Genomic DNA, 23,478 nt, shown 5'->3' with positions numbered 1-23,478 from the left:
TCGAACAATTCCGTCAATCAGAAGTGGCGTTGCGTGGCCAGGCACTAGAACGCAAACTGACCCAGTCAGAAGAGTTAGACCTTCTCTTAGCCGGCCGCTACGCGGGCAGAAAGGGAGGGAGGCTCCATCCCGCTGTAGACAATCTTTCATCGACGTTCACCCGGCAAACCGAGGAGATGCACTTGAGGAGTCTCGTAGAGAAGGCGCTGCCTCATATCTTGCCAGAACCGGAGAGCCGCAGTAAGGCGGTGAAGCTTGTGGTAAGGGAGGTTGTAGCCTGCGCCGTTTTGTATCCTATAATGGATATGCTGTCGGACCCGGATTTCTGGAACAGGATGATCGATGAAGTGGTGAGTGACGTACGTGTCGATCTGGTCAGAATAATACAATTATTGTAGGCGGGGGCGGCAATCAGACAGCAGTATGTGTGCTGCAATGAGACTTCTATGTAGTATGGCTGATCCTAACACAGAAAACTGGTATCGAAAGTACGGAACGTGCTGGAGGCTCAAGCACCTCGTGCCCAACCAACACTTACCACTAATGGATCCACCCCGTCCGAAACCATCACAATACGCACGGATCCCCGTGGTTTCGAGTCCTTCCTCAAGAGTATCAATCGCTGCTCGTCCTTACTCGATGCCAGGAGACTCAAAAGCGATATTCTCCGAGAAGTTCGGCGTACCCGGACGTTGTTGGGTACGTGGGACCGGCCCAGCAACAGTGACTACTTGGAATATACTCATACATACGACTCAGCTAACCACGAGAAAGAAGACTGGATTAACGGGGAAAGGACGGAGGACGTCGTCGCGTACCTTGACAGATTATATACTGCCAAACGCAAGGTCGAGCAAAGGATTGTTGTGCTAGGCGGCGAAGATGATTCTGTATGTCGACTAAGTGTGCAATAGTCGTAGACGTTGACAGGTCCCTTTCTTAGAGGCAGACAGTGTATCAGGACGTTAGCCCCAACACCCCTCGCCTTGGGCTTCGTGACGTCCTGACGAATCCAAGTCTCCTATCATACTTTATGGAGTTCATGGATCGTCGAAACCGATCGCTTTTGGTCCAATTTTGGCTCACTGTAGAAAGCTTCAAGAATCCTTTGGAATCTGTGGATTCTGGTTCGTCCGACGAGGAACATGATCCTATTCAAGATTTGTCTAGCTCCACCACCGCTAAGGAAGACGTTTCTATGGTCCACGAATTATACTTTTCAAGTCCCTCCTTAGCGCCTGCACTGGGGGCGATATCAGAGAAGCACGTTGACGCAATACGGTCTTTCTCAAGTGCAGACGAGGACAATCCATCACCAGATTCTGTAAGGAAAGCCCGTAGGAGCGTGATGCTTGCCCAAAGACAAGTCGAACGCGACATGGAGCAGGATTTTGAAGACTTTCAACGTTCTGACCTCTGGTTCCGCGTGATTGGTGACGCGGAATTGACTAAGAAGAACCATCCCGAGCCAACGCCTGAAGGTCGGGCAAGGTCTGGCACGACTCCTCTCCCTTCCAGAGCTCCTGAAACGAAGAGTCACCCCAAACCTCACTTCTACGTCCCTCGCTCTGAGTCTGCTCCTTTACTCAGCATTCCAGGGAAGTCAAAACCCGCATCCGTGCATTCAAGTGGCTCAGGACAGTCCTCTCCTGGCGAGTCTTCTATAGGGTCTACTGCGCACCCTACCCGAGCCCCCGTTTCTACTCTCGAGCTCCTTATGTCACCCGCTTCGGATACGGAGGTGGAGGCTTCTCGGGCGCCGCTATTCGACGATCCCGAGGATGGCACGCCCAGCCGTCACGATCAAGCACACTTAGACCGCGTCGAAGCCATCCAGGCGGCTCTGACGGATATCATTGCTTTGGATAATCAGCAGTCTGAGAGGCCTCGACCTCTTGGGTCTTCTGACGACTCACTCGGTCAAAAAGCCGCTAATGCAGGTCAGGAACGACAGAAGAAGAGAGTACTGTTCGAAAGCGAAGTAGAGGGAGACGATAGGCATGACGATGAGGATGAGGAGAGCCACGGTTCATTCCAGCTAGCCAGACCCGGCGATCTACAGCTGTCGTACGAAATTGCAAGACTCGGAGATAAGATATCTAATCTTCAATCGCAAGATGCCATGCTGGATACATTGATCAACAAGGCCGAATTGACTGGTGATACGCAAGAGCTCCGTCTTCTTCGAACGTCCAGGTCGTCTCTTCGAAGGGAGCTGCGGGAACTTAAGTTCCAGAAGGAACAATATGAGCAGCAAGATTCCGCAAATCGTCTAATAGCCGACAGGACAAAGGTCTCCATTGTCAACTCTACAGTAGGAGAAGAAAGTGGCAAGAGCGTCGTTCGGTACGTGATTGAAGTACAGCAACTTGCCGCCGATGGCACTTTTGGTTCTGGGTGGGTCGTCGCAAGAAGGTACAACGAGTTTCTCAATATGCACAACAAACTTAAGGACCGCTATGTGCAAGTCAAGAGTCTCGAGTTTCCAGGCAAGCGACTGGTAACGTCTCTGTCTGGAAGCTTTGTGGATACACGCCGGGCAGCCTTGGAAAAGTATCTGCAAGTAAGTGGCCGATTGACCATAAAGCCTTCTGGCTGAGCTTCCGACAGAGCTTGATTTCCATACCAGCCGTATGCGAGAGCGACGAGCTGCGCGCATTTTTATCCCGAGATTCGCCATTTATAGCGGTGGAGCCATCCACGACTTCGGTCAAGGGTCCCGGCTTCCCTGCTCGAGACATTGTCAGGACTGTCTACAACTCAGTAGCTGAGAGCATCGATGACATGTTCTTTGGACCATCGATGTTAGATGTCATGATACAGCGGCTAACTCGTCAGGCCGCGGAATATGCTGGAGTTTCAGGCTCTGGAGCCAGTGATGAAGACTTAGTCTCTCAGATCCTCAGAGCGGCCGGGAAGAGTACGAACGAAGAAACCCTGATGAAGATGTCTGGCGATTTGAAGCCGCTGGACGGGGAAACCAGCGCGTCATCGTTCTCAGCGCCGATATGCGATCTTGTGCTTGCGGTGTTTGAGCTGAACAAAAAGAATAATTGGTTGAGACGACAAGCAATCGTAATCATCCTACAACAAGTCCTCGGTGGTACGATTGAACGGTTGGTTACTGACCTTCTGCATAATCGGAATACTTACCGCCGATTTGTCCGTAGGAAAATATACGAAATTGCCCGGACATTCTTCGACGAAGCTCGCCTTCTCAGCTTTGTAACTGCGTTCCGGGACGGGCTATGGCCAGGGGGGCAATTGAAGCCCCCTAGTACGCCTCGTACTGCAGAAGAGAAAGCGAAAACCAGGGATGAAGCGAACCGCAAACTCTCAGCATTGATACCAGGTAAGTTCAAACGCACGTCTTCAAGCTGTAAACTGGACAGGTTTGGCCTATAGACCTGGCTGCCAACATGATCGGAAGATCGAATGCGCGACGAGGAGCCCGCAGGATATTCGCCGTCTTGCAAAACCGGCGGTTGAATCAGCATATCATCTACAGCGTAGTTGACGAGGTGAGCACCCTTGCGTGAAGCGTACCGTCCATGTTTAACAGTCATGCCAGATCTTTGCGGCATTATTTCCCGCATCCACTTAATCATGACCATACTCACGACAACTCACGACTCATGGCTTGGAGTACGAGGTACTCTGCAGGCTATACATTAGTGTAGACTTAATCATCTTATTCGCACTTGCAACCCCTATCCTGGTTCTAACGGTGCGTCAGTCCCCGTGATATCCTTGACAACCCGCGATCATTCGGCGCAATCGAGGATGATATATGTATAAGTTACATCTGCAGAGGCTAAAGTGCGTCTGTATTCGGAGTATGACTTGCTGAACTCAAGGCTTGCAGCATGTCTTGATTGGTATCGGCGGCTGCTTCCTTACTGCCCTCGATCGAACCCAGCCTTGCTTTCTTCTGCCTTTGGCGCCCGGCCGCAGACACAGCCAATGGATCATCGTATCTGAGTGTGAACTCAAATGAGCTTGCAAAAACAATGACCAGCAAGTGACTCCCTACATCTTTATCGCGTGCAGAAGAAAGCCCCCGGAACCGGACATATTCATGAAGGGATGAGTCCGTCCAGGAAGAACCTTGGTGCCAGGAGTTAAACGAGTGGCCACAAGATAGCATATACTGGCGCACCTGATAGCGACGCAGCCAAACCTCAGTAACAGCTGGCGCTAAGTAGTGGGGTATCTGACGCATTTGGCTCTGTAAATCAGCAAGGACCTAACACCTCCTCAGATATTGATGCATAATGTTTGTGGGACGCCATCCGTACCTGAATATTGGGACTTTGGACAACTATCGAAGCAGAACCAGCAAGATATGGCGACAACTTTTCGACTATCGATAGCGGGTCATATTCGCTAGCAACGAGGAGGCTATACTCACACATTAGAAGCGAGTCGATAATTTATGCCGTCGCACGTACCCATCGAACTCTCCGTCGAACAGTTCCTCCCTGACGCTCACAAGGGAATCACCGGCTGCTTTGCGCTTGGAGGCGCGCACCTTTTGTCGCTCAGATTTAACTTCTCGAGATGTCCCACTCGCGGCTAGCACTGTGCAAACCATAAGTCTGACTGAAGCTGCAGGCGCTGGAAAGGTCAAACTTACTCGGAATATATTCCTCGTCCGCGGTGGCCCAATTTAGAGAAGAGAGTACCGTAGACAAAGCTTCCTTCTTCAGATTGAGCTGGGTTAAGACCGGGTATGCGGGTGATGATTCGACATCGCAGATGGAAATCACGCGTCCGTCACCTAAACCGTCGTTAAGATACACAAGACGAGATAACAAAAGAGGAGAAGAGCCATACCGGACAATCGGTCCAGAACGCCAGCCACAAGAATTCCGGACGCATCGTCCACCACGATATACCGCCCTCCGGGCCTGACGCTCGCCAAATGAAGCATTTGTGATAGTGTATCACATCGGATGTCTCGCAATCGACTCTGGTCCTTCTTGAACCAGTACTCGCAGACATTGAACAAGGTCGGCTCAATTGTGGTGAAGGTTTTCGAGTACCTGGATGGGCTCAGGAGGGGATACTGCTCTAGGACCGGACATCACCAACTTTGCCTCTTTCCTTTTCTTGTATTTCTCCTTAGAGTATTCAGTCTTGAGGGAGTAGTTTGCGTGCTGCTCAATCTGCCTTTTGATGATTTCCTGATCCCGGCATGTATCAGTCAGTATCACTCCAAGTTAATGTATGTATCCCTCACCGAAGCAGGCACGCCCGACTTTTTCAATGTCTCGATCTCTTCCGAGGTGAGAGGTTGGACGAACTCCCCATCATTGATGAGTTCATTGGTGGCTTCGGTGTCCTCTGCGGACAAGAGAACTTGTTTAGTACTCGCACTGGTACGAAGGACTATGCCTACCTACTTCCTGGATTGAGCGAGGTGGGATGACTTCCAACTTTTTGCCCGATATATCGTAGGTCAATCCATAGGTGTGGTTAAATAAATCCGATGCATTGAAGGATCCCACTCGACCGAGATTGACCGTTCTACGCGAAACATGAGCACTATGGTCCGGATGGATGAGTATTCTGCTCACGAGTCCTTCTCCAATTTTATGCTTCGGACGTCCCCATTGGGGAGCCGGAGGAGGACAGTATCGCCATCCTGTATAAGCCCTCTGCTGGTATTCAGCGGCAGCGTACTCGTGCCTTCCTGCATTTCCATTGCGGTCTGAGATGCCAGATTTTCCATGTCCAAGTCGAAGATCCAAGATTAGCTCGCGCACAGCAAACACGCCCACACATGTGACATGCATCCCCTTAAGTTCATGACATCCATGGTCTCTGCTCCCAAGGCCGGCTCTGCTCGACATGGCTCAGACACTGTCCCCTACGGAGATTGACCGAGTGCTCGATGCTTTGATCAGGAGATGTTCACGCGGAAGCAGTCCCTCCGAAGTGACACTCTCGTCGGACGAATGCTCATGCCTTCGCGTCACTTTCTTGCCATCCCAGCCCCCTCGTACGCGCGCCAAAGGGTTCGTGGCCCTGTCTGCCTTTTGTCAAACGTTCCGAGCTACTACGAAACTATCGAGCGATGCAGACGGTCCTCTTGCAGAGCAACTTGCAAACGTGTTCTCGCCGATGATCGTTGACGGGCTTGCGGAAACCAAACAGGATGACCTTCTAGCTAGTCTAACCCTTCTCACCGCTCTTTTCCAAGTGGATGCGGAATCTGCGTCTGTCATATTCCGACAAGAGAATGTCATCACCGGGCTTATGGATGCTATTGACTTATGCCCCTCCGACACGGTTGCTTTGGAACTCGCGCATACACTCTCCCAAGCCTGCGGACAGAAAACATGTCGTGAAGCTCTCTCAGACGAGGCTATTCAGTGGCTACGCAGCAGGGCATCACAGACAAGATTTCCGGCCCTACGCGCAGCGGCTGCGGTAGCGCTGGTCAAGTTATCTAGGGGAGCTCTGTCGGATACCGAATCTTCCCAGATATCAGAGTCTCATATCGACGGAAAGGAGGAGATGGACCTGGTGAATGTCATGAAGGGCATGACCGTCTCCGGCGATGACCAGTCTACGTTGTCCGATGCCGTTGAAGGGCTCGTGTACATGAGTGCCGAACCCAGTGTTAAGGAAATGCTATCCAATGACCCCTCCTTCTGGAAACAGCTCTTCTCTCACGTTCCGAAACGTAGGACTGAGGATACTGGAGTTTCAGTGCCGTCGTCTGTTCTTTACGGGATTGTGATGATAGCTCTGAACGTCTGTCTCTACAGGCCGCGACTAACGGAAGAGGAGACGCAGATGCTGAAGCTAAAGAGGTTGGCCAATTCTGGTAAAGCAGCGCAAACTCAGGATAACCCTCTTGACGATGATGATCATGTGAAAGAGCGGTGCAAGCGCCTAGTTCAGGTTGGGCTAGTGGGAGCTCTCTCCGCCATCGTGAAGGTGACGGACAGTCAGGGAGTAAGAGCAGCTGTCGGGCGGACGCTATTGTCCTTGGTAGAGAATAAAGAGAACAGGGGGAAAGTCCTACAGGAGGGTGGGGCTAAGGCCTTGACGACGATTATACGAGCTCGCATGGCGGAAGTTTATAAGGACAAATCTACGAAGGCGCAATACGCTGCTCTGGAAAGCTCGGACTTACAAACTATCCAAGCTCTCGCAAAGCTTGGGATCACCGCGGCCCCCTTCCAGGTCTTTGGACCGGGAGAGGCAGTCTTGTACGATGCCATCCGTCCGTTCACGCTATTGGTGATACATTCATCAGCCAATCTTCTGCAGCGATTCGAGGGGATGATGGCGCTCACTAACTTGTCCTCGGCCAGCGCGGAGGTTGCTTCACGTATCGCGGCGAGTGAAGGTCTCATGAACAAAGTCGAACTTCTCCTACTCGAGGAGCACCAACTAGTGCGGAGGGCGGCTATAGAGCTGATTTGTAATCTCCTTGCTGGATCAGACCAGCTATTCGAGAAGTACTCTCGTTCGACGTCGAAGCTGCAGGTTCTCGTGGCTCTATCCGATGTGGATGACCTACCCACAAGACTAGCTTCATCTGGGGGACTCGCGCAGCTTACGGCGTCGCCTGCGACGTGCGGAAATCTTCTAGCCATACAACTGGAACGGCGCCGAGTCTTGCAGATATTTGCCCAGCTAATCAATCCGGCCGCAAATCCGGATGAATCCCAAGCGCCAGAACAAGTGCACCCGGGTCTGATACATCGAGGGCTTGTGTGCGTTCGAAATTTCCTGACGTCAGTGGGCGCGGAGAACGTGAAAAAGCTTTCTTCGGATATTGTAGAAGCGCGATTACCCAAGGCACTTGTTTCAGTTGTGCAGCGGTACCGACAACCGAATGATGCGGCCATCTTAGTCCCCGCGGCGGAGGCGCTGAAGTTGCTGTTGGATTGTGGCATTGAAGTTCCCAGGTGAAGGGGAGCTCCTGTAGTGTCAGGACTGGGGGCCCGTCTGATATGACCAGTTGCTATAGTTTGAAGATCGCTAACGGAAGAATTGGAGTGTATTCTCGCCTGTTCAAATGAGCGTGATTGTTGAAGTTTCCGTCTCGTTACGGTGTCGTGCAAGTCCGATTTACGTTCAGTCTCATAACGGTCTGTGTGTGGCAAATGCGGTACAGTTCCATCTAGCCAAAGCTCAGCCAATCACGGCCGCGTGACAGTCTGTCACGGTATTCGGCGCGTCATCGAGCAGGGTCCGCAAGCATCGCACCGCCATCTCACCGTGCATTACATGACATTTCAGATCTAACGCGTTGTCTCCATCTTGTTGACTGTCGGCTTGCACAAGCTCGGCCTCGCAGTTACGGCACCGTTTCAGAGTTTAAACCTACGCAGCAAGGCTTGATCCTCATATTAATATGGTCAGTTTACTACGTGAGCTGTATCGCACATGTTTCCTACCAATTTGTGGCAGGCTCCATCCAAGAAGGCGGGCAAGAAGGTGACGCCTTCCACGAAGAAGGGAGGGGGAGGTGCGGCGAAGGTAGCAAAGGTGCGTTGCTATGGGTGATTTACACTGAGGACACGGTACTACTAGGTCTATGGCAGGCCGATTGGAAGGAGGGATTTAAGAAGAAGCAGGTCGGGGTGTCTGATATGACACTCCTGACAACGATCAGCAATGAGAGCATTAACGAGAACCTTCAGAAGAGATGGACGAACGGCGAGATCTACACCTATATCGGACCGGTGTTAATATCAGTGAACCCCTTTAGAGGTACGTATGCTAACTTATCTCCCCATTCTCTCTTCTAAGTGTGTGCGACAGACCTGGGGATCTATACGGACGATGTGCTCCAGCGATACAAGGGGAAGAATAGGCTGGAGGTACCCCCGCATGTGTTCGCCATAGCGGAATCTGCCTACTATAACATGAATGCCTACCACGAGAACCAGTGCGTTATCATCTCTGGTGAATCAGGTGCAGGCAAGACGGAAGCTGCGAAGCGAATCATGCAGTATGTGGCGGCCGTTTCTGGAGGTCAGGACGGCAATATCCAGGAGATCAAGGAGATGGTGCTGGCTACGAACCCTTTACTCGAAAGTTTCGGTTGTGCGAAGACTCTCCGGAACAATAACTCCAGTCGTCATGTACGTGTTCGCACGTCGCTCGTATCGGCAGGCGACTGACGCGCACACAGGGCAAATATCTGGAGATCATGTTCAACAGCCACGGTGAACCCGTTGGAGCACAAATTACCAACTATCTCCTCGAGAAGGGACGAGTTGTTGGTCAAATAGAGAATGAACGGAACTTCCACATATTCTACCAGTTTACGAAGGCAGCAACAGACGAGCAGCGAGGTATCATTTACCCACTCACGCTCGGGCTGGAGGCGAGGTATGACTGATATATTGATACTAGAATCGTTCGGTCTGCAAGGCCCCGAGGCATATGCTTACACCAGTGCCAGTAATTGCCTTGATGTCGACGGCATCGATGATGCGCATGACTTTAGCGAAACCATTGTATGTTTCTCGCACCGTGTGCTTCTCGTCTGAACTCATACGGTATCACTAGAAAGCGATGCAAGTGATTGGTCTTAATGACTACGAGCAAAGCGAAATATTCCGCATGCTGGCCATCATCCTCTGGCTAGGCAACGTCCAATATACGGAAATGGATGACGGCAATGCAGCCATCGCAGACACTTCTGTGACAGACTTCATTGCTTACCTCATGGATGCAGAACCAGCTCTGGTGCAGAAGGTCATGACGTCAAAAGTCATGGAGACGCAACGTGGAGGTCGACGAGGGTCCGTATATGATGTACCTTTGAACCCTGCGCAAGCTGCAGCTGGAAGGGATGCTCTCTCAAAGGCTATCTATAACAACTTGTTCGAGTGGATCGTTTCGCGAGTCAATGTCTCCATGAAACCACGAGGCGGAACCGCTCAGATCATCGGAATTTTGGTACGTTCAGGTGTGACTGAATGATTGAATGAGGTTCTCAACTCATGTTGCGCAGGATATCTACGGTTTCGAGATCTTCGAGGTTCGGATGGACCTTGCTCAGTACGGACATCGACTAATCTAAACTGCATCAACAGGATAATTCTTTTGAGCAATTGTGCATCAACTACGTCAACGAGAAGCTGCAACAAATTTTCATCGAGCTCACTCTCAAGGCAGAGCAGGAAGAGTACGTCAGGGAGCAGATCAAATGGACACCCATCAAGTACTTCAACAACAAGATTGTGTGCGACTTGATTGAGGAACGTCGGCCGCCCGGCATCTTTGCTGCCCTTAATGATGCATGTGCCACTGCTCATGCTGACCCGAGCGCTGCGGACAACAGTTTCATCCAGCGTTCCGCCGGACTGTCATCAAACCCCCATTTTGAGTCAAGGGGAGCGCAATTCCTGGTCAAACACTATGCCGGGGATGTCTTGTATAACGTATCTGGTATGACGGAGAAGAACAAGGACGCTCTTGTCAAGGATCTTCTAGACCTCGTCACAGGTTGCGGTAACCAATTCCTGCAATCTCTGTTCCCAGATCGCCCAGACCCCAACAGCAAGAAGCGGCCGCCTACTGCAAGCGACCGAATCAAGGTGAGGAAAGTGATCGTGCTCATTGTGACCTTACCACTCATACCGCAGAAAGGCTTCAGCAGGGGCCTTGGTAGAGAATCTCATGCGCGCACAGCCCTCCTATATTCGAACTATTAAGCCGAATCAGAATCGCAGTCCGACCGAGTATGACTCTAAAGCTATCCTGCATCAGATCAAGTATCTCGGTTTGCAAGAAAACATCCGTGTTCGTCGAGCTGGGTTCGCCTACAGGAACACGTTCGAAAAGATGGTCGAAAGGTTCTACCTGCTGTCGCCGAACACATCGTACGCCGGAGAATATACATGGCAGGGTGACGCGCGGTCGGGTTGCGAGCAGATTCTCAAGGATACTGGTATTGCCAGAGACGAGTGGCAGATGGGTGTCACTAAGGCTTTCATCAAGAATCCCGAAACCGTGAGTTACCGGTTCCCTATTTAAGGCCCTCCTAACTGCAACCCTGTATAGCTATTTGCGCTAGAGACTATGCGCGACCGATATTGGCATAATATGGCAGGCCGCATACAGCGTGCTTTCCGCAATTATATGCGATACAAGCACGAATGCGCTACTCGTATACAACGCTTTTGGAAGAACAATAAGGAGGGCTTGGCCTATGCTGAAATACGAGAGTACGGGCATCAGATTCTAGCAGGGCGTAAGGAGCGGAGACGCTTCAGTCTACTGAGTTACCGCCGCTTCATGGGTGATTATCTCGATGTAAACGGCAGGAGCGCTCTGGGCGAAGAGCTCAAGGAGGCATGTGGCCTCGGATGTACGTATTCCTATCGCTTCTCACCTGCGTATTGTAACTTCTTCTCTACAGCGGAACAGGCAGTATTCAGTTCTAGAATCCAGCTGCTCGTCTCGAAGTTTGGTCGATCAAGTAAACCCAGTCCTCGTTTCCTGATAGTGGTACGACTTACAGTCTGGACCCAGGCAATAGATACTAAGATGCAGTTTTAGACCGAGAAGGCCGTCTACATTGTCGCGTTGAGTGAGAAGAACGGGCAAACACAGATGGGTATGGAGCGGAAGATACCCCTGGTCACTATCAAGGGTATATCGATGTCGAATCTAAGAGATGACTGGGTGGTAAGTCCGTGTAAACAGTGGCTATGTTGCTGTGCTAACCACTGCGAAGGCTCTGAACACTAGCGCTTCCGAAGAAGGCGACCCTGTATTCAGCTGTTTGTTCAAGACTGAGTTGGCTACTCATCTCTTACGTCTCACACAAGCCAGCATCAACGTGCTCATAGGTCCTACGTATGTGTCAACCGATGATCAGGTACTGTCCTGGCTCATGATATTGTTTAGGATCGAATATACCAAGAAGAAAGACAAGAAAGCGCAGATTAAGGTTATCAAAGACGAAACAGTTCCAAGAGACGATGTCTATAAGAGCCATACCGTGCACGTTCCCTCTGGTGAGCCTCCAGACAGCAAATCCCGCCCTCCTGCCAAGAGGAAGCCCGGTGTTGTCCGTCCCATTACGCAGGGTAAACTCCTCAGACGCGGTGGACCATCGGACGTAAGTACTCCTCTATGCCGCTTGGATAGATCGATGAACATTCCGCAGAAACCAGCACAGTCACGGCCGAAGCCTGCTGCTCGTCCCTTACCTGGTGGGTCCAGTGCTCCTGCCGCCGCGCCCGTCAAAGCCCCTTTTGCCCCTGTATCCAAGCCGACATCCTCTGCTTCTACTCGAGCGCCTCCCCCACCACCGCCTCCCCCGCCCCCCGCGACAGCGGAGGAGCCTCAAGAGGACTTGTATCGTGCTACGTATGCATTCGACGGTCAAGAGGGAGAAGTTTCTCTCGTCAAGGGGGATGTCGTGGAAGTAGTAGAGAAGGAAGATAACGGATGGTGGCTGGTGAAGAAGAACGGTCAGGAAGGCTGGGCACCTAGCAGCTATTTGGAGCTGGTTCCTCCAAAACCCAAAGCAGCCCCAACACCTCCCGCCGCTCCCCATCGACGCGTCCCGCCATCTGCCCCGGGTGTCCCTGCGGCGAAACCGACACCCACGGCTTCTGCAGTACCAAAGGCACCCGCGAAGTCTGTTGCGGCAGATGCGGGAGCCAAGCCTGTCTCTGTCTTCCCCGGGATGGCACCTGCGAATGGGTCTGCAACACCGTGGAAGAAGCCTGCTGCTAGTACAAACGGTTCTTCCGCTGATACCACTCCAGCGAGTTCGAGACCTTCAAGCTCTATGGCTCCCAAACCTCCTGTGGGAAACAAGCCTAAGCCTGCACCGCCTGTTGCGGCGAAGCCAGGTGCCCCTAAGGTTCCAGGAAAGCCTCCCGTGCCTTCAGCTCCTAGACCGACGCCATCTGCGGCTAGCAAGGCCGGAGGGGGCGTTAAGCCACCGGCGCCTGCTGGAGGACAACTGGATCTTGCTGCAGCTGTGAGTAGTATCCCATGCCGTTATGCACCACGTCAGATCCTTACTGTTTTCTAGTTGGCGAAGAGAGCACAGAAGATCGCAGAGAATGAATAATCGTTGTATAGGGAGTATGTTACGATGTCTATACACTTACATATAATCTTGTGGGATCTTTGTGTATTCGTATACCGTGAAGCGAGGCGGATAACAAACTAGATACAATCAGATTGATAAACATAAGGTACCTTGCATGAATGGATTCCGGCCAGCTGAGAATGAGGGTAAAATGGTATGATGCAAAAAAGTGAAAAGTGCGAGTACAATAAAGGAGTGGCGCGGAAACAGTAACGTGAATGAATGTCTAAGATGGCGAGATGGTGATGGGTGGTATGGACGCCGGAGGTATGGGCACCGGCTCTGCCATGAGTGCCTCAACTTCTTCCTCCGAGGTTGCCCCATCGTCCGTGGCCGAGACTATGAGATGCGACGGCGAGACCGAGCTGTCGAAGCTCGTCTCCCCTGCGGCGTCAGTATCGAGATATTCGCTCGGGACATTCGTCACCTCCGACCCGCCCGACACCGCCCTGTTCCTCCAGTTCTGTACCTCCTCGGCGGTGAGGACCTTGGCGCCGCCCTTGCTCTGCTCTACGAAATCCTCGGGCTTCGTCTCGAGCGCGCGCCTGCCTACTTCAAGCAGGCCCTCCAGGATGGTCACGACGCGCTTGTACGCGGGGTCGTCCCCTTCGTCTTCTTGTTCCTCCTCCTCCTCCTCTTCTTCTTCTTCCGCGTCGTCTTCGTTCTCCTCTGCCTTGTCGAGGTCCTTTGCTAGCGTGGACTTTACTTGTTGGAACGTGCGCGGAGGAAGGATGAGCATTGACTCGCGCAGTTTGCGGCGGAGCTCGCGGATCTCCTTCGCCTGCCGGTGCTTCGTTGCTTCCAGCGTCGAGTTAATGGCCATCAGGGACCGGTTGGTGATCTCCAAGTCGGCGATCTGGGTGATGCATCAGTTGGTCAACGTTTGATGATGAGGGATGGGAAGAGAATTCGTACCTTACGAATAGACTTCGCTTCTGCTTTGCGTTTCTTATCAGGATCATCCGAGTCGTAATCCTCGTCGTCCACACTTGAATCGTCGTCATCACCGCTATCATCCTCATACGAAGGCTCCCTAGATATCTGCGATGTAGGAAAAGGCTCCTTGCCACCCTCGGTAATCCCCAGCCCATTCAACCGCGACGTCGACGTCGGCTCCGTACTCGACGACGCGCGCGTATGCCCCGACACTGACGAGCGCGACGTCGACGACTTCGACGAGAACGAGAGGTTCGACGTGGGCGGGGACTGCGGGAGGGGTACATGCGCCTCCGCGTCCGCGCCGTGGTGCGGCGGCGGACGCGGCGGCGCGTAGCGGTGCGGGTTCGCGGCGGGTATGCACGTCGTGATCGGGTATATGTTGACGGCGCCTTGGGGCTTCGGCGGCGCTTGCGTCGGGGAGTCGAGGCATATGCTGGATATCGACGGGGGCCGCGAGCGCGGGCGGAACGGGCGGGTGGTAGCGTACGGCGGGGAAGCGGAGAGAGACGGGGAGGAGGGCTGGGTATTGGCTTGGAGACTTGCCTTGAGGGTATTCGAGACCTTGGACTTGATACGGACGTTGCTTACGAGGAGCGCGTCGAGGGAGTCGGCTACTAGTGGCTGAGTGTCCGATATCGGTGAGGACGGGGACGCGGAACTTGGAACGCCCAAGCTGGACGCCGTCGGCGAGTGATGGATAGAGAGACTCCCGTGCCGCCGCCGCATGACTGGCGCACCGACCTCCGAGCGCACTGCCGGAGAACGGCGGGAGTCAGGGGAGGCATCGGGCGAGGCTGCGACGGACTTGGACGGCGGTCGGACAGTGATGCGGGCCTGGGGTCGCGTAGGGGCCGACGTCGCGCCATTTGTTCCGCCAGGCGGCTTGAAAGGTGAAGCAGCCCTCGGCGGGTGGCCAGAGTTGACTCTGCTCATGGCACTCGCGACGCTGGTAGTTGACACGGCCGTGGACATCTTGCGGGGTCGGATGGACGCGGTGCTGTTCACCTTTGCCTTTGGTCGCAGCATATTCGACGGCCCCGGTGCCGGCGTCGGTTGTGCGAGAAACTTGCTTGGGGACGCGGGGCGCGATACATTAGCATTGCGGGACGTGGGTCGGGGATACTCGACCTTGCCCATTATCTGGCCACAAGCACATAAGCCAGGACTCGACGAACAACGGCGGGCCCTCGTACCTTGCGTTTCTGGGGCCCCTCCATTACTCCTGTCGAACATAGAATAGCTGAACGTCGCGTTAGGGACTGATACCATGAGCAGGCTATTGCATATGCACTCCAAAGGACTGTCCCGACCCCGGGTCAGTCCGGCCAAGCGCCGGCAGGCCGGAGACCGACTCCGAGCGCTTAGATCACAGACACACTGTTATCTATTGCATTCCTAGACCAAAAGTCTACTTGATTCCTTTCTTTGCCAACACATCCTCCACGGCTTTCTCAATCAATCCCTTTACCCCGTCCCCAGACTGCCCTCCGAGCGCAGCCTCCACGCTCTTGTACACGTACTTGCCCACCATGTCCACCTCGATGTTCACCTTCGCCCCGACCGGCTTCTGCGGCAGCGTGATCTTCTCCTGAGTATGCTTGATGAGCATGACACTGAACGTTCGGTTTGTGTCATCGACGCCTGTCAGAGTGAGGGACGTCCCGTCGATCGCAACGTATCCCTTCGGGATGAGGTAGGGTAACAGCGAGGGCCGGGCAGGTGTTGGCTCAGGTAGTTGGAATGTTATGCGCAAGGAATCGCCATCTGGTTCACGCGATACTATCGTCGCCGTGGTGTCGACGTGTGCCTGTGGCATTCATAAATACACCTTTGATCATAACAAGTCGGTCGATGACTTACCTGAACAAAGTGCCCTCCGAACCTGACATGAGCTCCCATGGCTCGCTCAAGGTTGACTTGGTCCCCCACTTTCCGTTCCCCTATCAGACAATATGCGCCCGCTCGGGTTAGTACTCTTGAGTTGGAAGGCCGGGACGCAGCACGTACCCAGATCCGTCCTATCCAGCGTCTCGTTCGCCAACCACACAGTAAACCACCCACCATCCGCCTCCCTGTCAAACGCCGTCACCGTCAGACACGCTCCATTGACCGCTATCGAGTCCCCGACGTTGCAGTCGCTCAGGATCGGGCCCGACTGTGCGATGGTCAGCGTACATCCGCCTTCATCGTGCTGGATGGACGAGACGGTCCCGAGGTGCTCGATCTTCCTCTAATTGTCAGGAAACGAGTAGGCTCTAATGCAGTGGGCGTACCAGACCTGTGAACATGTTTGTGTATGCACAACTTGCACGACTACAGGAGGTCCGAAAGGAAAGCAAGGTCTCCGGGAGACCACCTGCCGGCGGCAGCCAGATCTGTGCCTTCGCTCGATGGCCGGCGGACCTCCTCGTCCTCCATGGCACAGAAAGCAAAGAACACAAATGCAACGACTCAGAGACCCGTAGCCCAAACCTCGAGACCTTCCGCGACTGCTACGGGCCCTGCTGGCAGTGTCTCTAAGCGGAATCTCTGGCAGTCCTGGATGGGTGAGCTCGGACGTTCCTCTCGCTCTGCTCTGATGCAAACATGTTCTTCTGCTCTTAGTGCTGCCTCCACAAACACGACTAAGGATATCTGCCGCTGTATGCGCCGCGAGTCTCGTGGGTCTTTTCATATCCGACGGCCTGGAGTACGCAATGCCAGCCAAGGAGGAACCAGCCACAAAGCCCTCATCTGCACCGTCATGATCGTGTCGTATGCGAACCTTCGAGTACGGAGATTACATGAAATTAATGTGCTATAACATAGATCAATATACAGGGAGTGTGGGATAATATAGCATGCTGAAGGCAGGGCGTTTCGTGTTCGTGCGGTTAGGCTATGCCGTCGTAAGGATCGGGGGTAGTTATGTGAGTATGATTGTGCTGGACCCTGTCCGATATGGTCACGTCTTGGTGTGGGTATGATGGTTCCGTCTTGACCATGTTAGGGGCGTTCTCGTAGGCCACATGCGTCTCCGGGTAGTACTGCTCTTGATGCGCGTCCAGATGGCTTTCGAACGGGTTCGCATAAGCTGGGACCCCACCCGCAGGCAAAGGATCCGGAATCACCGACCCAGAAACCTTCCGAGTCACCGCCGGCGGCGGATGCGCCAGGTCCTCTATCGAGGGATACCGCTCCGCGCCCGCGTCCTCCTGCTTCAGCTGCACCTCCCAGCTGCGTTTCTCCCAGTCCGGCACGAACTCCTCGAACCCGCCGTCGTCCTTCCTGCGCTTCCCGCAGCAGAGCAGGTCCAGCGCGAAGCGCGACCACTGGTCGTAGAACACGACGGTGATGATCATGACCGCGAGCCCGCTGATAGCGATGACCGCGATGCCCATGACCTTCCATTGCGTCGACACGCCCGCTAGCCCTGGCGGGGAGGAAGAGGTGCTTGTACTCGCGGCTGCGGCGGTGGTCGTCTGTACTGCTCTTGTCGCCGGATCCGTGGCGAGGCTGGTGAGCGGAGGGTCCCTTGGCGTCCCGATGACGGAGTGAGACGTCGGATTGGCGGGGTCGGCGCTGGACGAGTGCGTCGCATCCTTAGTCTTCGAGGACATCTTGGCGCTTGTGCTCGGCAGGGACGTCAAGAGGCTTGCCAGCGTGCCAGTTGGCCTGAGGGTAGTGAACGGGTCCTTCATGATGGGTTCCGCAGGGGGAGGGTACTCCATTCCGGGTTCGCCAAAGATGCCGCCTATGTCTCTTGCCGAGAAAGGGCGCCCATACCCATCGTCTAGAGCCTCCTCGGGAGAGATTGGTCGGACAGGGATAGACAACGCGCAGGTACAGAACGCCAGGACGAAGACAACCAGAATCCTCATGGTGAAAGCACCCAGAAAGCAGAGCAAACCAGATTTCGCTCCTGCAGAGCTCCCCTAACCAGAGGGCAGGTCTACCGCTGCAGTAGGTGTTAGAAAGTTGTAGTAGGGTATAAAAGTCTTCGAAGAGAGTTCAGGACGCGCATGCTCGGGAATCATGCCCAACGCGTACATGTCACATAGTCACGTGCCCCAGGGATTCGTTCACGTCACCCCAGGGTCATTGCGCCTCCTCTCAGGAGTCAGCCTACTTGACTTGGTTTCGACCTCGTATTCATAGAATCAGGTGTATAAGTCTACAACGCGAAGGGTCCATAGGGTCCATGTAAGGGACAGGCGGTACTATAACGTGTCTAGGTAGGGTACTACTGATTTCTATAATAAGTCCGTCACAGGCATCAAGAGTTCGTCAAGAAAAGGAAAAAGACAGTGAAGTACTAGTATTGTTTGACTCGCTCACCCGCAGATGTTCGGATACTGCAAGTCGGTAGGATCGCGCGGGATCCATCCGTTGGCCAAACCCGCCTGGTACGACCACTCGTCCGCGTTCTCCGCCTTCCACGTCCACTGGATCCAGCCGGAGCCCTTCTCGTACGAGATCACCTGGGCTTCCCAGAACTTCCGCAGGAACGTCTTGTAGCTCGAGCTGAACGAGGACGCGGCGCCGGTCTTGCCATTGCAGCTCCCTACGCACGGGGAGCCGGGGTAGGACCCGTCGTACCGCGCCCCGACGCCGCGGCCGTTCAGGTACTTCGCGCAGTCGGTGTTCGCGGGGGTCCACTCGCCCACGATCACCCAAAGGTCGAAGGAGGAGAGGGACGACTGTTTCCCGCACACGGTGGATATATGCTGGGACTCGGACATGGATTCCTCCTGGTCGGAGAAGATGGTGTAGATGTGGGTGTCCATCGCGACGCCTTGGGCATCCGGCGCTGTCAAGAAGCCGTTCCAGTAATCCAGAGGCTGAAAAGCATCGTGGAGTAGAACCAGGGTATTGCTCTCCCGTGAACTGCCATAGGGATATCTGGTGAAGTCAAGCTCGCGTCAGCGAACGAGAAGTACAGACGCATAGTACAACGTCCTTACCTAATGTTGCCGTACGAGTCGCGCCAGTACTGACGGACTGTATCGAGGACATCTTGTCCATCAAAGCCTGCAGGTCTACATGCGCCGAAGGGAAGTCATCACATCAGTGCCGAAGTAACTCCGTCTATTCGATTAGACTCAACTCGTTCAGAGGAGCGATGGTGGTGACAACATTCGCGTTGTCCTTGAACATGTCGGCGATTCTCTTGATGATGGCATTCGTACGAGCAACGTTAGTACCGTTGGAATGCCAGTGAGGGAAATCCATCTTCTGGCCGGAGTTGTCAAAACTGGAAATAACGCCGTTCAGTACGCCTCGTGGCAATGGTCCTTACAAATTCTTACCCATTCTGACTGCCGGGTGCTCCATGCAGATCCACAATCATCTTCAGACCATGATTGCCGGCCCATGTAGCGGCTCGTTGCAGATAGGGTAGTTGGCCCTGTATGTAAGGCTCGCCGGGACCGACCTCAAAGGCCCAATAACCGATCGGGACTCGTACGTGGTTGAGGCTGCATGGTGTACTCAGTGAGTACACGAGATGATTCCACCACGACGGCACCTACCCGGCGGCGGCAATTTGGACGAAGTCCTCTTCGGTTATCCAGGAATTCCAGTGGTTAACAAGCGCGCTGTGTGCGGTATTGTAGTCCTGATACTGCCCGAACGTCCATTCGTCGATGATCGCGTCGTTCCCAGTCTGGTCGAAGAGACTGGGAGTGATCCAAGGCTATGCGGGGACACGAGCGTCAGCACGGACTTTGAGGCTGGCAACTGACACGCCGTACCTCTAGCACGAGCCAACCGCCGAGGTTGACACCGCGGACTTTCTGTGCGCCATACGGAAAGCCGGGGTTAATGGGGTTATCTCCAAGAACGCGGGTAAGGAGCGAAAGGCCAAGCAGCCCGGCGGCGATGACTGAACGTATCGAGGACATCGCTGGAGAGAGCAGGCTGGCAAGGAACCATTTCACGTCCGGCCATGTTGTACTTATATCTGACGTGAAATGGTTGCCATTGGCAGCACCCTGCTCCGCATATGAGATTCGTATCCCCGATCCCTACTCCAACGGGTTGCAGGACTGCGGCTGGCGCAGGGTGAGCTCACGTGTGGGGGCTTCGACGGAGTGAAGGGGCCTACGTACACTGACATCAACTGTCGCATAATATTTTCCGAAGCAGTCACGCTCCAGCGCGGTTGCATACCACCTCCAGCAATGCCCAGACCAAGAAAGACAGACAGAGACAGGGAACGTTGACCATGTGTTGCAGCATTCCATACAAGCATACAACGCGATTCAGCTTTTCGTTGATAGACAGCAAAGAAATCTCTGGCAGTAAATTAGCGTTTCGATCGACTCATGCTTCTTCCCCGCTTCCAAGCTCGGTTCCTTCGGTGCCGCTGGCCCCCTTATGAGGTTTCTTTATACCGACATGTTTGGGTGTTGAGGATATATCCTCGAGCTCGTACATGTATATGCAAAATAATTAACAACGTAACGCAGCCAGGAGGGTGTAGTGGTACTAGTGGCAGTAGTGCTACATACTGCGCGGGCTGTCAAGATAGATAACTCGATTGGAAGATCGAATAGATTTACCCCGGATGACGATCATGATAGCCGGCGGTGTGCAATTGGTGGGGACTCCTGATACGGGTAGACACACACCCTATTTGGCATTTCACTACAGAGCGGGCATACGAGAAACAACAACGCAAACTGCACTCATACACAAGACACTCGGCGGAATTCATTCCAAAGGCAAGCCTTGCTGTTCCGAACTGAACTTGCATTTTTACCGTATAGAGGGATGAATGCGATCATGTTACACAGCGCTAACTGGAGTCTGAAGCATTCATTGTTCATCAGTCAGTTTGCTACACAAGGATTGCCATTGATTTTCCGAGTGGCCGAAGCCTCGGTGGGTTGTAGGATCTAATGCATGGCACAGAAGGCAAGACCACAACCCACCTCAACGGTGTCCTGTCCATCCTGCATTAGAAGAGATGTTTCCTCTTGCACACCACAAGTAGTCGAGGCGAGGCGAGGTAACAAGATGGGTAGGCATGTGCACTGGGACAGAAGAAATCTCACCTGAGAGAAGCAGGCACCCGACTTCCATCCAACATGACACAGGTCGATGCTGGCTGGCCTACCTTGATCCACGTAGACCCTCCTCTAGATGATGATACGATAGGACTCGAGTGTCGCAACATATACGAACGAGGTGATCAACCGAGAATATCCCCTCACCTTATATCGAGACACAAGGCCTACCTCGTGTACAGACTGTACTCGCCAGGCAGTTGAATTGCAGATTCAGATAAAGACCTGATAGCATAAATGCACTCTAATCATGACGATCTACCCTTCAGTCGACGCCGCGCGTTCTACACATTCCTCGCTATCTTTGCTTCACTCAATGGCACCCGGATGGAATCTCACAGAACTAAACCACTGACAAGGCAGCTAATGCAACAGGCGTCGAATGCAGCAAGATACTCCGAAGGCTGTCCGATGTCTTAGTCTAGGGCCTCTGATGACAGCCACGAACGTTGGATGTAACAGCTGCATATAGTCGTGAGCGGTATCCCAAAGGGGGCAAGCCAACGCCAGGATGAAGAACGCTGGGCTGTGAAGGTGACAACATACAGCCTCGCGCCGGGTTTACTTCCGCGGTACAGCCCGAACAGCCAGCTATAATAATCAGCCACATCCTGCCAGCCGCCTCCAGCAAAGCAACTGTTCCTTCCACGCCTTTCCTTCAACGACCCCTATTCTCCTTACGATACCACCATCATGTCCACGTCTATCGACGCCCTGCGCAAACGCTACGAGGCCGCTGGGCAGGGGCACGTCTTCCACTTCTGGCCCAAACTATCCGAGACCGAGCGCGCCGCGCTCGTGAAGCAGCTCGAATCCCTTGACATCGAGCGCGTCAACCACATCTACCAGAATGCCATCCGCGCGGAGAAGGAGGCGAATGACCCAAATGCGAAGGCGGAGCCCATAGAGCCCCTCCCAGAGGAAGCTAGCGATTCCGTGGTCGGCGTGCCGCACAAGGAGAAGGAATGGCGGAGTATCGGGCTGCAGGCGATCGCGAGAGGGGAGGTTGGCGTTCTGCTGATGGCTGGTGGGCAGGGGACGCGGCTGGGGAGCAGCGCGCCGAAGGGTTGCTATGATATTGGGCTCCCGTCACACAAGTCCCTCTTCCAGTACCAGGCCGAGCGCATCGCTCGCTTGCAGCAGGTCGCGGAGAAGGAGTGCGGGAAGGCGGCTGGATCTGTGGTCATCCCATGGTATGTCATGACAAGTGGTCCGACGCGCCGAGAGACCGAGGACTTCTTCAAGAAGCACTCTTATTTCGGACTTGACCCCAAGAATGTGGTGATATTTGAGCAGGGTAAGTAAACGTGGTGTCCACATCGTGTAAGGATTTTTTTGACGTCACCATAATGTTCCAGGTACCCTGCCCTGCTTAACTATGGAGGGTAAAGTGATGCTTGACTCTCCATCTAGGATTGCCGTTGCGCCCGATGGTAACGGCGGGCTATACGCCGCTACTCGCCAACCCTTGTCTCCCTCCGACCCTTCGCACACAGTCCTGTCAGACCTGCAGAAGCGCAAGATCGGCTATGTGCACGCTTACTGCGTGGACAACTGCCTCGTCAAAGTAGCCGACCCGGTGTTCATTGGCTACTGCATCCAAAAGCAAGTCGACTGCGCCGCGAAGGTCGTACCGAAAGCCCACCCCTCGGAGTCCGTCGGGGTCGTCGCGCGTCGTGGCAACAAATTCGGCGTTGTCGAGTACTCTGAAATAACCAAGGAGCAGGCGGAGAAACGCGACCCTAAAACTGGGGAATTATCCTTCCGTGCCGGAAACATTGCCAATCATTTCTACACTACGAAGTTCTTAAACCAGGTGGAATCGTTCGAGCACCAGCTGGCGTTCCACATCGCGCGTAAGAAGATCCCGTACGTCGACTTTGAGAGCGCCCAGGTCGTTAAGCCCAGCAAGCCGAATGGTATGAAGCTGGAGATGTTCGTCTTCGACGTCTTCCCCTTCACGCAGCAATTCGCGGTGCTCGAGGTTGCTCGCGACGAGGAGTTCAGCCCCCTCAAAAACGCACCAGGTACGGGTGCCGACGATCCCGATACGAGCAGGCGCGACTTGCTTGCCCAGCATAGGCGATTCTTGGAGAGAGCGGGTGCGAAGGTCAAGGAGGGCGTCGAGATCGAAATCTCGCCACTTGTCAGCTACGCGGGAGAGGGATTAGAATCGGTCAAGGGCAAAACCTTCACTCGTTCCGGATCGGTATCAGCATTGGAAGAATTGGACGCTTTAGCATAACCTGTATCAGTATAATCTCAAGGACGGACAGCACGAACTTGTCTGGGACTCTGTTGGACTTATTAGATTTACTCTTAATCGTTATGTTTCAGATGCAGAATACCGGGTTGCGTGACAATATGCGCTCCGCTTGGGTTCCATTAACTTACGACAAA

The 23,478-nt window shown here is 53.8% G+C and overlaps 10 protein-coding genes across 10 annotated transcripts; 5 read left to right on the top strand and 5 right to left on the bottom strand.

Moving 5' to 3' along the window:
* Positions 1 to 299: 299 nt before the first annotated feature.
* On the top strand, positions 300 to 3,539 carry GLOTRDRAFT_31340 (uncharacterized protein; the record flags this gene model as incomplete). The annotated part of the gene is made up of 8 exons (XM_007862053.1): positions 300 to 350; positions 399 to 421; positions 473 to 699; positions 760 to 913; positions 970 to 2,553; positions 2,601 to 3,116; positions 3,171 to 3,352; positions 3,406 to 3,539. The coding sequence occupies 8 exons, from the start codon at positions 300 to 302 to the stop codon at positions 3,537 to 3,539; spliced, it is 2,871 nt and encodes a 956-aa protein (XP_007860244.1).
* A 490-nt stretch (positions 3,540 to 4,029) lies between these two features.
* On the bottom strand, positions 4,030 to 5,701 carry GLOTRDRAFT_68078 (Gcd10p-domain-containing protein; the record flags this gene model as incomplete). Its single annotated transcript, XM_007862668.1, has 10 exons — positions 4,030 to 4,107; positions 4,160 to 4,246; positions 4,299 to 4,401; positions 4,452 to 4,581; positions 4,637 to 4,780; positions 4,837 to 5,045; positions 5,095 to 5,186; positions 5,243 to 5,346; positions 5,402 to 5,529; positions 5,580 to 5,701. The coding sequence occupies 10 exons, from the start codon at positions 5,699 to 5,701 to the stop codon at positions 4,030 to 4,032; spliced, it is 1,197 nt and encodes a 398-aa protein (XP_007860859.1).
* A 425-nt stretch (positions 5,702 to 6,126) lies between these two features.
* Positions 6,127 to 7,932, top strand: GLOTRDRAFT_102224 (ARM repeat-containing protein; the record flags this gene model as incomplete). The annotated part of the gene is made up of 1 exon (XM_007862667.1): positions 6,127 to 7,932. One exon carries the CDS (start codon positions 6,127 to 6,129, stop codon positions 7,930 to 7,932), a length of 1,806 nt encoding a protein of 601 aa, XP_007860858.1.
* Positions 7,933 to 8,243: 311 nt separating this feature from the next.
* Positions 8,244 to 13,069, top strand: GLOTRDRAFT_113082 (myosin-1; the record flags this gene model as incomplete). Its single annotated transcript, XM_007862666.1, has 17 exons — positions 8,244 to 8,380; positions 8,434 to 8,511; positions 8,568 to 8,736; positions 8,788 to 9,110; positions 9,161 to 9,323; positions 9,385 to 9,488; positions 9,541 to 9,933; positions 9,989 to 10,015; positions 10,071 to 10,574; positions 10,627 to 10,989; positions 11,041 to 11,347; positions 11,399 to 11,487; positions 11,539 to 11,667; positions 11,717 to 11,838; positions 11,890 to 12,103; positions 12,152 to 12,976; positions 13,031 to 13,069. Exons 1-17 carry the CDS (start codon positions 8,378 to 8,380, stop codon positions 13,067 to 13,069), a joined length of 3,852 nt encoding a protein of 1,283 aa, XP_007860857.1. The 5' UTR covers positions 8,244 to 8,377.
* A 247-nt stretch (positions 13,070 to 13,316) lies between these two features.
* On the bottom strand, positions 13,317 to 15,323 carry GLOTRDRAFT_135128 (uncharacterized protein; the record flags this gene model as incomplete). Its single annotated transcript, XM_007862665.1, has 3 exons — positions 15,223 to 15,323; positions 14,006 to 15,169; positions 13,317 to 13,946 (listed from the first exon to the last, which is right to left on the bottom strand). Exons 1-3 carry the CDS (start codon positions 15,244 to 15,246, stop codon positions 13,317 to 13,319), a joined length of 1,818 nt encoding a protein of 605 aa, XP_007860856.1. The 5' UTR covers positions 15,247 to 15,323.
* Positions 15,324 to 15,437: 114 nt separating this feature from the next.
* On the bottom strand, positions 15,438 to 16,317 carry GLOTRDRAFT_124202 (Lumazine-binding protein; the record flags this gene model as incomplete). Its single annotated transcript, XM_007862664.1, has 4 exons — positions 15,438 to 15,836; positions 15,890 to 15,969; positions 16,037 to 16,253; positions 16,303 to 16,317. The coding sequence occupies 4 exons, from the start codon at positions 16,315 to 16,317 to the stop codon at positions 15,438 to 15,440; spliced, it is 711 nt and encodes a 236-aa protein (XP_007860855.1).
* Positions 16,318 to 16,436: 119 nt separating this feature from the next.
* Positions 16,437 to 17,004, top strand: GLOTRDRAFT_108961 (uncharacterized protein). Its single transcript, XM_007862663.1, has 2 exons — positions 16,437 to 16,575; positions 16,634 to 17,004. Exons 1-2 carry the CDS (start codon positions 16,446 to 16,448, stop codon positions 16,774 to 16,776), a joined length of 273 nt encoding a protein of 90 aa, XP_007860854.1. The 5' UTR covers positions 16,437 to 16,445; the 3' UTR covers positions 16,777 to 17,004.
* GLOTRDRAFT_124201 (uncharacterized protein) lies at positions 16,903 to 17,889 on the bottom strand (the record flags this gene model as incomplete). Its single annotated transcript, XM_007862662.1, has 1 exon — positions 16,903 to 17,889. The coding sequence occupies one exon, from the start codon at positions 17,887 to 17,889 to the stop codon at positions 16,903 to 16,905; it is 987 nt and encodes a 328-aa protein (XP_007860853.1).
* Positions 17,890 to 18,222: 333 nt separating this feature from the next.
* GLOTRDRAFT_68070 (glycoside hydrolase) lies at positions 18,223 to 19,911 on the bottom strand (the record flags this gene model as incomplete). Its single annotated transcript, XM_007862661.1, has 6 exons — positions 18,223 to 18,910; positions 18,973 to 19,047; positions 19,116 to 19,262; positions 19,318 to 19,485; positions 19,540 to 19,703; positions 19,762 to 19,911. 6 exons carry the CDS (start codon positions 19,909 to 19,911, stop codon positions 18,343 to 18,345), a joined length of 1,272 nt encoding a protein of 423 aa, XP_007860852.1. The 3' UTR covers positions 18,223 to 18,342.
* A 1,860-nt stretch (positions 19,912 to 21,771) lies between these two features.
* GLOTRDRAFT_32497 (nucleotide-diphospho-sugar transferase) lies at positions 21,772 to 23,323 on the top strand (the record flags this gene model as incomplete). The annotated part of the gene is made up of 2 exons (XM_007862119.1): positions 21,772 to 22,375; positions 22,437 to 23,323. The coding sequence occupies 2 exons, from the start codon at positions 21,772 to 21,774 to the stop codon at positions 23,321 to 23,323; spliced, it is 1,491 nt and encodes a 496-aa protein (XP_007860310.1).
* Positions 23,324 to 23,478: the final 155 nt, after the last annotated feature.

Source organism: Gloeophyllum trabeum (genome assembly GCF_000344685.1).
Source record: "Gloeophyllum trabeum ATCC 11539 unplaced genomic scaffold GLOTRscaffold_00001, whole genome shotgun sequence".
Taxonomy (NCBI): Eukaryota; Fungi; Basidiomycota; class Agaricomycetes; order Gloeophyllales; family Gloeophyllaceae; genus Gloeophyllum; species Gloeophyllum trabeum.
Note: the sequence above shows the minus strand (reverse complement) of the source record. Positions and strands in the feature narration are given on the sequence as shown.